This window comes from Chinchilla lanigera, unplaced genomic scaffold (genome assembly GCF_000276665.1).
Source record: "Chinchilla lanigera isolate Chin_1 unplaced genomic scaffold, ChiLan1.0 scaffold00057, whole genome shotgun sequence".
Classification (NCBI taxonomy): Eukaryota; Metazoa; Chordata; class Mammalia; order Rodentia; family Chinchillidae; genus Chinchilla; species Chinchilla lanigera.
The window spans coordinates 1,622,753-1,635,185 of NW_004955458.1; the positions used below are offsets into that span (position 1 = coordinate 1,622,753).

Consider the following 12,433-nt stretch of genomic DNA (forward strand, 5'->3'; position numbering starts at 1 on the left):
AAAAAAAAAAAAAAAAAGACCAAAAATAAATAAATAAATACATAAATAAATAGATAGATGTCTCTGTCACAGTATTTAAGCCTTCCCGCTGATTTGCTGTGTACCTGTCTATCTCTGTGCCCTAAACATAAGGTCCTTAAGATAGGACGGTCTTGAACCAGGCATGGGCTACATAGCAAATTCCAGGCCGGCGTGTACTATAGAAAAATATTTTTACAATGAGTTTTTATTTTAAGTACTATTTTCTTCTTTTTGTTTTCTGAGACAGAGTCTTGCTGTGTCCCAGGCGGGCCTTGAGCTCACTGTGTGGCCCAGATACAGGAGTGGCAGCGTGCGCTTGCGGGGCTGTGGTGGGACGAAGCCCAGGCACGGCGGGGTCTGCGTGGTGCACACCCGACTCCGTGCGCGCTCGGGGCTGGATAGGGTGTGACAGTTGTGATGTGCGGGTAATAAGGCTCACTCCACCCAACTCTTTGGCCTCAGCGCTCGCTCCAGGCCTCGCATTCCCCGGTCTGTGGCTCTGTACGGCACGCAGCCCTTCTCCACGCCCCCTCAGCCCGTCCTGAAGTGACTTCGGCGCCTTCGGCCGCGCTACTTCCCTCTCCAAGGCCCGCCCCTGTCAACAGTGACTTCTGTCGTCCTTGACTCACCTTCTCCCCTCCCGCCACCCCGACAGGTTGGTCACCACGGCCTGTCAGTATTTCCTTGCAAACACCTCACCCGTCCTCCCTTCCTGTGCCTCACAGGGCCACTGCTGTGCCCAGTCTGACCTCCCTCCTGGCGGTCCCCGCTGCCTTGCCGGGACAGCCTCCTAACCGGCCACCCTGCCCGGCCTTTGCTCCCTTCCTGACCACCTTCCTCAGCCAGTTCTTAGCAAGGCGCTCTGCTGTTTAAGAATGCAGGGTGGCTCGCTATTTTTTTTTTCTGTTATTTTTTTTTTTTGTCTTTTTGAGACAGGGTCTCACTATGCACTTCAGGCTGGACTTGAGCTCACTTTGTAGCTCAGGCTGGTCTCGGACTCACGACGATCCTCCTGCCTCAGCCTCCCGAGTGTTGGGATTACAGCTGTGCGCCAGCATGCCCTGCTCCCCTATTTTTATTGTATTAAATCTGGACAACTCTTCCAGCTCTCCTAGCTACCCCTATTGGTCCTGTGCAGCTGTGTGCTCCAGGGTGGTACAGTTTATTTTTTTTTCGGGTACCGGGAATCGAACTCACGACCTTGCGCTTGCCAGGCAGGTGCTGTGCTACTGAGCTAAATCCCCAGCCCCCAGGTGGTACAGTTTAAAAACAGGCACACTTATCTTCCTGCTCATTTTTTGGTTGTTGATTCAATGTCTGCAGCCCCGTTCCTCCCTGGAGCCACATTTACTTATTTAGTACTGGGACTGAACCCAGGGTCTTCGCACTGAGTGACATCCTCAGCCATTTTCCCTTTCTTTTTTTTTTGAGACAGGGTCTCACTTCGTGGTTCAGGCTGCCCTTGAACTCATTGAGTAGCCCAGGTTGGCCTCAAACCCAAAGTGATCCTCCTGCCTCAGCCTCAGCTGGGATTACAGGTGTGAACTGTTTCGCCTCGCTACAACCACCAACATAAGCTCAGTATTCTCTAGGTGGTAGGATGATTCACTGCAGGATAAAGTGAATTAATTCATATAAAACAATCTGTATAGTATCTGGCCAATAATAAGATCTTAGCTGCTAAGGTTTAGCAAATATTAACTATGATTGTTGTTGTTAATAGTATACTAGGGAAGCCTGGCGTGGTGGTGCACGCCTGTAATCCCAGCACTCGGGAGGCTGAGGCAGGAGGATCGTTGGGAGTTTGAGACCAGCATGGGCTACAAAGTGAGCTCAAGGCCAGCCTGAACTGCATAGCGAGACCCTGTCTCCAAAAAAAAAAAAACAAAATTATACTAGACACAAGCAGGCATGGTGGCATATGCCTGTAATCCTAGGGGAGGCTGAAGCAGAAGGATTTCTGACAGTTCAAGACCAGTCTAAACTACAGCCTGTCTCAAAAAAGCAAAAAAAGAAAAAAAGTATCCCGGACAGAATGACGAGGTGAGGAAGCTGGGACCGTAAAGACAGATGAGATGAGGGGCGGGCAGACGGGCTGAGGGAAGGGCTCGGAAGTCAGCCAGCGAGGCTGCTACTCACAGTGCTGTAGTTGCCGAAGAGGCCCAGGGTAGGGGCCGGCTCCAGGGGGAAGGGCAGGATCTGCTTGAGGTCCAGCGGGGGCTGCATGATGGCGGGCTGCCGTAGCAGAGGGAGGGGCCCTGCCCGGCTCAGGCTGCCTGGAGGGCAGAGAAAACATTCTGTGGGGTAGGAAAATTGAAGCTTGGGAACCCTGCCCATGCCCAGAGCCCCCCCCACTCCTCACCTGGCCCCCCACCCTCAGAAATGTGACCCCTGATGTGTGCACATCGTACACACGGGTCCCCGGCTGGCTCGGGACCGATGAGCTGGGTCTGCTGTGGCCTTGGGGAGGTGCAGATTGGGCCTTCCCTTTTGGGTGGATTTTACTTCCCCCTTCTCCAGCCTCCCTCCCCCTAAGACCTTCAGGCCCCTTACAGAGCCAGGAAAAGCTCAGACCTCTGCAGGCTGCCCGCTGGGCCAGCGAGGACTCTGAGACCCCAGGCCCTGGCTACTCGCATCTTTTCTGGCCTTGCTGTCCTTGCGGGTATCCAAAAGTTTTGTATCATCCCGGAAAGAACAAAGTCAACTGGATGGTTCATCCTACTGCCCAGAGAGGAAGACTGAGGCCTAGATCCGGAAGAGGGCTGCTGACTTCTTCAGGATGCCTACAGTTAGGGCTTCGTGTGGATCGAAACTCTCAGCTAACGTCCGCATCTCTGGGTGGGCAGTGGGTGGGCGGCGCCGGCTCTGGGAGGCGGCCCATGTGTGCTGTATGTGAGTCCCCGTGTCTCACAAGGGTGCTCAGCTCCAGCTCTGCAGGAGGAACCACCACTCGCCTCGGAGGGAAATGCCTGGGTCTGACCCCAAGGGGAAATGAAAGTCCAGACCAGCTGCTCATCTGCCCTCTCTGAAACCTCTTCCTCCCCTAGGGTGGTGGAGGTTGGGAGGAACTCCACCAGGCTCCAGAGGGACAGCTGGGCACTCAGGACCCTCGGGCCTTTCCTCCGTGACCCCATGCCCACCAGCTGTGGTGTCCTGCTGCTCTCTGCCACTCCACAGCCCTGCCAACAACGGTTCCTAGGAACCCAGCAAGCCCAGCAGGCTGCCTGCTTGTCCTGTCCTCCCTTGACCTTCCTAGGGCAGGGGGTCCCCAGGATCCTGTCCTGTCCCCTCCAGAAAGACTGCCCCCTTTCATACCTTCAGCTTCTGGTGTCCGCTGCCCCCAGGCAGTGGCCTGGCCCTGGCCCCCCAGGGGCCTGGGCCTGACAGCAGTCCCCTTCCCTTGGTGCTGCCCTCTGCCCCCTCCCTTGCCATCCCCCTCCCCCAGCCCAGTCAGTAGAATCAGCCAATCAGAGTCCTGGAAAAGTGGGGCAGAGGGGAGGGCGGGGGAGCAGGGATTAGGGGAATCTGAGGCGAGAGGGAGGGGGTGGGGAGGGTTCAGGCACAGCTGGGGGCAGGGAGCTGGTCCAGAAAGGTCTGGAGGGGTCCGTCTTTCTCACCCACTGCCAAGACTGGGTGGCCAGGGTGCCTGAGGCGGGGAGGGGTCAAGGCTGCTGGGAGCTTGGGCTTCCGAATTCTACCCTGAAGGACAGGGTGGGTAGGATGCTTGGCTTTGGCTTTGGCTTTTGAGCGGCTGGGGGCCTGTGTGCCTTGAATCCACTTCCTCCTCTGGCATCTTCAGGGTTGGGGTAGGGTGGGAAGAGAAGAGAGCACACAGAGACGGACAGACAGACAAAAGGAAGAGTGGGGAAGAGTGGCAGGAACAGGAAAGGGCCACCGAGAAAAGGGACAGAGACATGGAGAAGAAAAGGCCAGCGAACGGTGGGGTGCGGACGAGTGAAGCCGGGTGCAGAAACACGCGGCTGAGGAGCGAGACATAGAGCTAGAGATGAGGGTGGACAGGCCGGACGCAGAGAACAGAGAGACGAAAGAGCAGAGAGCGATGGACAGACAGGCTGCAGGCGGACCGGCCACCGCCCCTCCCGGCCGGTCCCCTCGCGGCCTGCCCCTGCGCCCCGGCCCTCCTTGCTGCCTGGCGCTCCAGGCCGGGGCGGCCCTAATGAGCCTCAGGAATGGTGCGAGTAACCCAGCACCCGCCCCGGGCCCAGCAGCTGGTTTTGGGCTGGCGCCCGCCCCACTGGCACGCCGGGCACTGCAGCGCGGGCCCTGGACCCTTTTCCCTGCTGTTGACATCAGGGCTCCCAACCCTCAGACCCATCTTAGAGGAGGAACGGAGTTCCCGGGAAAATGAAGTTTGCGGGGCCACCATGTGCCAGGTGACACGCTGCGCGTACGATCACGTTTGCTCTGAGGGAGCTCCGTCTCTGAGGTGGCAATAGTTCCACAGGGTGGTTGCTAATATTTCTTCCATTATTATAAGGACACTGGGCACTCAGAAGTCAAAAGTCGTGGCTGAGGTCACACAGCCTGCAAGTATCAGGGCCCAGATGCCAAGCAAGACGTGCCGCATGCCATAGCAGTCACTTCCACAGGGCTCTGAGCGAACTCGGAAGCAGAGGTTGGAGCGCAGGGTCCACCTTGTTTAAGGGGAGGGTGAAGGAAGCGGGTAGCAGCTGCCCAGTTCCCCATGGCCAGTTCGTCTCTTCCTCCGCTGATGGGCTCCCTTGGGTGGGGGTGGGGAGGGGGCCCAGGAGAGGGGCTGAAGTGAGGGAAGGAAGCGAGTGGACAGCTGGAGACTCACCGGCCCCTTCCCAGAGCCCTGCGTCTGCTCTGCTGTGAAATCTGAGGTGGGGAGAGGAGCGGACGGCAGCTCATGGGTCGGAGGACGGAAGCCGGGCTGTAGGTTTCATAGCCCAAGCCGCAGGCCTCGGCCCCTTTCTCTGAGGATAACAGTACTTAGCACTTGTGAGGGCTCACAGGGTGCCCAGGCACAATCCCCGGCGGGTGGCCCCACAGTGTACTGACTAGGCGACGAGGTAGCTTCTCTGACTGTCTCATTTCTCATCTGTCAAATGAGAACAACAGCTCCTGCCTCGCAGAGTTGATGAGAGGATTGAACGGGCCCATGCAAAGTGCTGGCGTGCCACAATGTGAGCTCAATAAACGTTTGCTGAATAAATGAATGCTCATCTTATGGATGATGACAGTTGGCTCAGAGAGGGAGTTACTTGACCAAGGTCACACAGCGAGAGGCGGGGTAGGGGCAGGATTTGAACAAGTCTAGCTCCACAGGCAGGGCTTGCAAGTGCTGTACTTTTCGGGGTAGATTGTGGAAGGGAAGGGAAACAGGAAAGAGTTTAGAGAGAGCTGGGGAAGCAGGGACTGAAGTAAGAAATTTTGGGCTTTTGTCATCAGGCTAGGTGAGGGCTTCAGGCAGGTTTGAAGGAAGAGGAGAGAAAACTGGAGCGTACGTGTGCATGCGTGCAGCACCGGGTAAGGCACGGCAGGGAGGAGCTAGGGCCTGGCTGGGGCAGGCTGCTACAGAGGGAAGCTCATTAGAATAATTACCTCCAGCAGGTAGAACCCCACCTGGCTCTGCAGGGAATTGCTACATGCTTGCTTTATTTATTTATTTATTTATTTACTTATTCATTATGTTTTGGCTTTTTTGAGACAAGGTCTCACTATGTAGTCCAGGCTGGCCTAGAGCTCAGCGATCCTCCTGCCTCAGCCTCCCCAGTGTTGGGGATCACAGGCTACATGCTTTATGAAGGACAGCTCCCAATGCACTGTGGACGGCTGAGCTTGCAGACCCTAGGACATACGTCCACCTGTCCATTTGCATATCCTACCTGGCCCTGGGTACTCTAGGCCTGCTCTGCTTTCCCTGCCAGCACCGGCCCACAGTCAAGCCACCCCTGGCTCCCTCCGGCCCGCTGAGGCCTGGTCTTTTCCTTGATTTTCCAGAAGTTCTGGTCAGGTCCCCAGCCCCAGCTCCTGGGCTCTCTTAGGTGGGGCTCCAGGGGCAGCAGCCCTGGTGACAAAGAACGGGAGCGTCTTCGGTGAGCTGGCTCAGGGAGTGGCTGGCTGTGTCTGGGAAGGCACAGGGGCCAGAACAGGTGTCAGGGCAGGGCTGAGAGTGTTGGTCTGAAGACTGGACCCACATGAAGTGAAGATCAGAGAGGTCCCAGCCGGCAGCTCGGCCCAAGGTTGGAAAGCACGGGGTCAGCACCAGGTGCAAGCGGGAATTGGAGTCTGGGGCCACGGCAGAAACTGAGATCTCATCTTTAATCAATTCTTTTCTTTTTCGTCAGGCCTCTCTTGGCCTCTTCCTTCTCCGAAATGCCAGAAATCAGGGTGCGGGTAGGTGGGAGCAGAGTGTTAACCCTGGGTCTGATCTACCCCACCACGTTCAAATCTCCCATCTCACCGGGGGACAGGCTGAAGCCTGGAAAGGCTTTGAAGTCAAGGATGAAAGAGACAAGGGCATGATTATGAGCAACTCCTAAACATCATCCCTAATAATGCCAGGGTGGATGTGGGTGGGGCGGGGCCCGAAGGGAGGAGGTGACAGGCAGGGAAGAGCCAGAAAGAGACCTCTGGGAAATATTTCCCAACCAGACTGGAAAGGACCTCCTCCAGTGACCCAGCCCTCCCTACCCCAGTGGGAAAGGATGGTACTGAAGAGCTCAGAACGGAGAACTAAAGTCCGAAGCTACCACCTTAGACCCGAAGCCCTGATTCTAGATCTTGAGCAGGCTGGGCAGGGGCATCTTAGGGCCCCTCCCTCCAAGGTCACCTTGCACGTGGTCTCTGTGGATGGCAGCATTCAGAATACCTTAATCTGGCCCTGTGGGTGGGGCCTGAGCCGGGGATGGCAGCTTCCTCCCCCTCTCCTTCCTCCCCCAGGCGGGTTAAGGTGGGGCTGGGACGTAGCTCAGTGGGAGAAAGTGTACTCTGCACGCTGGGCCGGGCCCATCCAGCACCAGGTCAGTTAAGTAAATAAATAAAAATAAAAAGAGGGCTAAGGTCTGTGGGCTGCAGGAGGCTTTCCACCGCTCTTAGAGCTTGACACAAAATGGGAATTCAGTGCTCGCTTCGGCAGCACAGATACAAAATGGGAATTTATCACAGTGTCCTCCAGAGAGGTGTTGTGGGGGTGCCGCTGGTGGCGGGGGTCCAGCTGCAGAGGCTGTGGACCCAGGCACGCTTCCTGTGACTGGGGTCTCGCTCGGGCTCCGTCTGGCCCCGGTGCTGTCCTCTTCAGGGCCCACTAAGCAGAGCAAGTCGGGCTCACCCTGGCCTGATGCGGGCAGGCACCGGGCTGCCCAGGCTGAGCAGGGACGGCCCCAGCCGGAGGAGCGCGGAGCCTGTGCGGGGCTGAGACTAACGTGTATTTGGGGCGGAGGGCCCTAGGTGGGGGGCGGTGCTCAGTGAAGGGTGTAAAACAGCCTTCCTGTCTAGAAATACTCTGGGAAGGAGGCAGGCAACCCGGCACTCGTGGCCTGCTTCTCTCATTCATTGGAAAGCCAGGATGGAGTGCAGGTGGAGGGCAGTGAGGCAAGTGCCCTGGGGATGAGGCCGCAGCGGAGGAGGAGGACCATTAGCCAAGTCAATGGGGGGACGGGGTCAATTGCAAGAAAGAAAGGCAGACAAATAACGAGGGTCTCAGCAGAGGGATGAGGACGGGCCGGCTAAGCCCCCCAGGCATCAGCAGGAGCCAGGTGTTCCCAGTGGGGGGCAGGGAGACCACAGGTGTCTGGGCCTAGGAGGGGGCTCCCCCCATCCGCAGGGCCCAGGAACCGGCCGAGCCAGGGTGGAGGGCAGAGGTCAGCGCGGGCCCGTGCGCGACTGTGGAGGCAGGGCACGGGGCAGGGGCCTGGTGCAAGAGCTGATGCGAGTCCAGAGCGCAGCTAGGCCCTCTCCTCCCCCATCCCTGGGGCTCCCTTCCCGATGTAGGTCATGAGGATGGGGTGGCTGTGGCTGACGGGCTGTCAGAGCCCAGCGGGAGCTCCCCTCCCCCAGCCTTACTTTCCCCCCCCGGCCCTCCCTCTCGAGGTGCCCCCCTCCCCGGCCCAAGGCAGGGGTGGAGGGGGCAGGAAGCGGGGAAGCAAGGGCCCAGGCAGACACAGCGGGGAGAGAGGGGCAGGTCCCGGCGTGTCGGGGCAGGATGGCTGCGGAGACAGGATCTAAGCCGCAGGAGCCGTGGGATGGGCAGTTTCCCACCCCGTCTCCCCCCAGCCCCCTTATCTGCACCCCTCAGGTTCCCCGCTCCCAGCACACTCACCTCGAAGCTACACCCACCGTCCTCGCCTCCCCCGCCCCCCACTTCCTCTTTTCCCTCTTATCCTGGGCCCAGAAGGATGTTGGAGTGGCACAGCAAAGGGTGGGGGAAGGCGCTAGGGGGGACGGGTCAGAACCTCCCCCAAGTCCACCAGGCCCGGGCCAGCCCCCTCCCCCAGCGCCTCGTAGACTGTCATCTAATATTCATGAGCCTCATGAATACGCAATGTTCTCCTTATGGGGCGGGGGTCTCCGCTCTGGCTCCCCCCTTGCCACTCCCTAGATTACCCGGAGAAGCGGCAGCTCGGGGAAGAGGGGACCCCAGATGTGGAGCCCGCTGAAGGGGGAGGGGGAGCCGGTCGCTGGAGGGCGGCCGCAGTCACCGCGGTGCCGGGAGCTGGGGGGTGACCCAGGAGAGGGACCCAGGGGCCCGGAGCCTGGAGCCGCGGAGCCCACTCACCGAGGATCATGCTGGGGACCCAGGCGCCCGGGGTTCCGCGTCGCTCTGTCCCGGGGGCCGCTCTGGCCGGGCTGGGGTACGGGGGGAGGAGTCGGGGGAGGAGCAGAGGCCGGGCGAGGCGGAGCGGGGGCGGGGCCCGCAGCAGGTGAAGACGGGCGGGGTGGGGGGGAACCCGTGCGCCCCGGGCTCCGCGAGGGGGCGTCCCGGCCCCTCCTGCCGCCCAGCGCCCTGCTGCTCGCCGTCCCCGATCTCCCGGCTTTGCCCCGTGTCCGGCAGCCAGGGCTGGGGGAGCAAGACACTCGGAAGACGGTGTCAGGTGATGAAGGAATCTGGGAACTCAGATGCCGGGTTCCCGGGAGGGGCTGACTCCGAGGGCGGGAAGTCTGCTCTAAGCTGACGTGGGGCCAGGATGCCGAAGTATGCTGGGGAGGGATGGTGCCCGAGTGGGGTGGGACAGCCGGGTGCCCTCCACAGTAACGGGCTGGGGCGGGGTGGGGGCGGGGGCTGAGGGGTGCAGTAGAGCGTGTCTGAGTGCCGGGTGTTTCTTCTGGCTTTACATCAGGATGCTGTGGGCTGGGTCTCAGATGCCAATTGGGGGGTCGAAGATGGCTCTGAGGCTGATCTCTAGCTAGGGTCCCAGTGCTTGGACCCTTAGGGAAGTCTGCGTGAAGATGCGATTAATGGTTCTGAAAAGGTGGCAATATGGTAGAAGGTCTGTAATTTAGAGCAACAAAGATGACAGAAAAGGCAGCATTGAGGCACAGCCCTGTAGTGATGGGGTGGATGGGGTGGATGGGGTGGGGGTGGCATCGCCAAGGCTTAAATGCAGGCCATTCCCCACAAAGGCCAGCGGGGACCGAGGAGGACTGGTGAGGTGGAAGGGAGGCTGGAGGGTAGGCCAGAAAGTGAGTTGGTGGCCCTTCAGGACACCTGGAGTAAGGGCCCGCAGGGGGACAGGGCTGGAGGTGTGCAGTGGCACCCCACGAGGCTGGAGTCTGGCAGTCTGCGAGGTGTCTGGGGAAGATGCAGCTGCTACAGCCAGGACCTGTCGGTACCTGCCCGGGAGGGCGGGTGCCAGGCGGCTTTCCCACAATGCCGAGCAGCCAGCTTCAGGCCAACCCCAGCCAGAGGGTAGCGGGTGCGACTGGAACTGAACGCTTGGGATTTTAAGGGCCGAGGCGGGGAGGTGGAGGCTGGCCTCCTAGGACAGCTTAGGGAAGGGAAAGAGTTGGGGTTCTGGGGGAAATTTGGGCCTAGATGGCTAAATAAGGAGCAGAAAGTTTGGGTTCGTATTTCTAGGGCCCAGCAATCTTTTGCCCTTACCCAGTTGATCTGGTTTAGAGAAAAGATCTGCTTCTGCTCCTGCTAAGGGCCTCCGGCTCAAGGGCAAGAGAATGCTGAGTGCCAGCCCAGGTCCTGTTCTGATCCAGGGGCTCAGATACTTCAGGTAACTGACCTCACTGCCCTTGCCCGGCCTTGGGGAGGCCATCGGGTCTCTGGGCCCATCAGAGGTCCTGTCCCTGGGGAAGAGACCGCATGGGATTTTCTTCCCCGACCAGCCAGCACCCTGTTTGACTCCTGTATTCGAAAGCCTGCTTCTCCTTGGGCCCTGCTTCTCTCCTCTTCCCGAGTTCTCTCTCCTGGCTGGACCCTGAGACGACTCAAGGGCCAGCACGGGGCACGGCTGTCGGGTGGCTGACAGTGACCCCGTCGGCCAGCCTTCAGCCCTCATCTGCCGCCCTGCAGTCTTCCCGGGGCTCTGAGTTGAGGAAGTCTCACAAGGAGGGGTGCTTGGCTTACCGGGCAGAGGCAGCTGACTGCAGGGCGGGGTGACCTTGCACGAAGCTGGGGGGGCAGCATGTGGGGCGAATTCATTATTGATGAGCCCTGCACCCCGGGCTACTAATGAGCCCAGGCTGGCTGCTCTAATTGATGTCAAGAAACTTGAGACCCCCAGATCATCTTCCCGCCTGCCAGCTGCCTCCTCCAAGCCCCCTCCTCCTCCCGCACCCCCAGGGCTCACTGCCGTCCCTCCTCGTTTTCATCTCCACCAGCACAGACGAGAAAGGAGCGGGTTCGGGCCTTCTAGCCCCTGCTCCTGTTTCCTCTGCATCACCCAAGTCTCAGGGTGGGCCGCTCCCTTGCTCCGAGGTTGAGAGATTTGGAAGAGAAAACCCAGCCCGGAGTCCGAGAGTGAAGCTCAAGGGCAGAGGCTGGTACTAGATTATGTCCGTGGCATTTGAGTCCAAGGAATCCCTTCCTTGTATTGTGCACCCATGGAGAGATCCTGTCACTTTCAAAGCACGGGCACCGGGCACTGACGCGCCCATACGCCGGCTTCGCAGTCACAGCCCACTTCCCTTCCTCATTTCCTCCTCACAACAGAGAAATTTCAGATCTAGCCAGGCGTGGTGGTGCACGCCTATAACCCCAGCACTCGGGAGGCCGAGGCAGGAGGATCGCTATGAGTTGAGGCCAGCCTGGGCTACAAAGTGAGTTCAAGGCCAGCTTGCAGTACATAGTGATATCCTGTCTCAAAAGAAAAAACGGAAAGAAAAAAAAAAAATCAGATCTGGCCCCTGGAGTTTGGCTGCTGCCACCCCACCCCTTTCCTAAGGCAGAGGAACTCTTCTCAGTGTAGAGACAGCGTGGGATTTTCTTCCCGGAGTTTCCAGGGCCCTACACCCTGGCGTCCTTGGAAACCGTGGGTGACTGCCTCACCAGGGCCCTCTCCAGCCTCCCTTGGTGTTGATAGTTTCTGGCAAGACGTTCCTAGGTGTAAAATGGACTCAGAAGTCACAGCTCGGGTATAGCTCAGACACGGTCTCCCCAGAGAAATATTTGGAGGTGGCACAGGCACTGCTAGGTAGGAGCCTGAGTTTACAATAGCCCTGGTTAAGCCGGGCGTGGTGGCGCGTGCCTGTAATCCTAGCACTCGGGCGGCTGAGGCAGGAGGATCGTTGCCAGTTCGAGACCAGCCTGGGCTGCAAAGTGACCTCAAGGCCAGCCTGAACTACATAGTGAGACCCTGTCTCAAAAAGAAAAAAAAAAAAAAAGAAAAAAAAAGAAAAAAAAAATAGCCCTGGTTAGGTGAGACAGGTGGACCTCACACGCTCTCCCTGCCCCATAAATTTGTGGCTATGCTGCCCTCTGGCGGCTACTTTCTGATCTAGCTGATATGGACGTCTTCGCCTCCAAACCACCCCATCCTTCCCTTGCTGCTGCAGATCAGGACCTGCCTTGGGAAAGCGGTCGGGGTGGGGCTCTCATTTTGCAGGATTTCCCTCCAAAGCCGGGAACTGTGTGACACAGTTAAGAAAGACGGCTTTCACAGTTAGACGTGGCTAAGTCTGATCTGTCTGTGACAGACTGTGTGACCTTGGTCAAATCCCATAAATTCTGGGCCTCGGTTTTTTCCTTGTGAAGATGGGGTTAACAGTAACTACTTCACAAGACTGTTCGAGATTAGGCGAAATCGTGTATGTAAATTATTTAACACCGCCCCTCCCGCCAGCACACAGTAGCAATAAAAACATAATAGAAAAAAACTAACCGGCCCTTTTCAACTTTAGCTCTGTGGCTTTTCCTTCTCATTTAATTACTCCGGTTTAGGGGAGCCTGCGTGGGTCTTCAGCACCATCTTCTCCAGCC

General features: G+C 58.4%; 1 protein-coding gene across 5 annotated transcripts in view; it reads right to left on the reverse strand.

Annotated features, from left to right (window-relative positions):
- Positions 1-8,887, reverse strand: part of Znf385a (zinc finger protein 385A) — a 21,395-nt gene extending 12,508 nt beyond the window's left edge. For 2 of the 5 annotated variants that reach the window (XM_005397220.2, XM_013521017.1), the window contains exons 1-2: positions 8,783-8,887; positions 2,161-2,297 (exon numbers count right to left, since the gene is read on the reverse strand). In XM_005397220.2, the coding sequence (XP_005397277.1) occupies positions 2,161-2,297; positions 8,783-8,792 (147 nt within the window). In that variant the 5' untranslated portion in view covers positions 8,793-8,887. Of the gene's footprint in view, positions 1-2,160; positions 2,319-3,336; positions 3,455-8,782 lie in introns of those variants that run through there. The other 3 variants (XM_013521016.1, XM_013521015.1, XM_005397223.2) reach the window with 2 other exon arrangements.
- Positions 8,888-12,433: the final 3,546 nt, after the last annotated feature.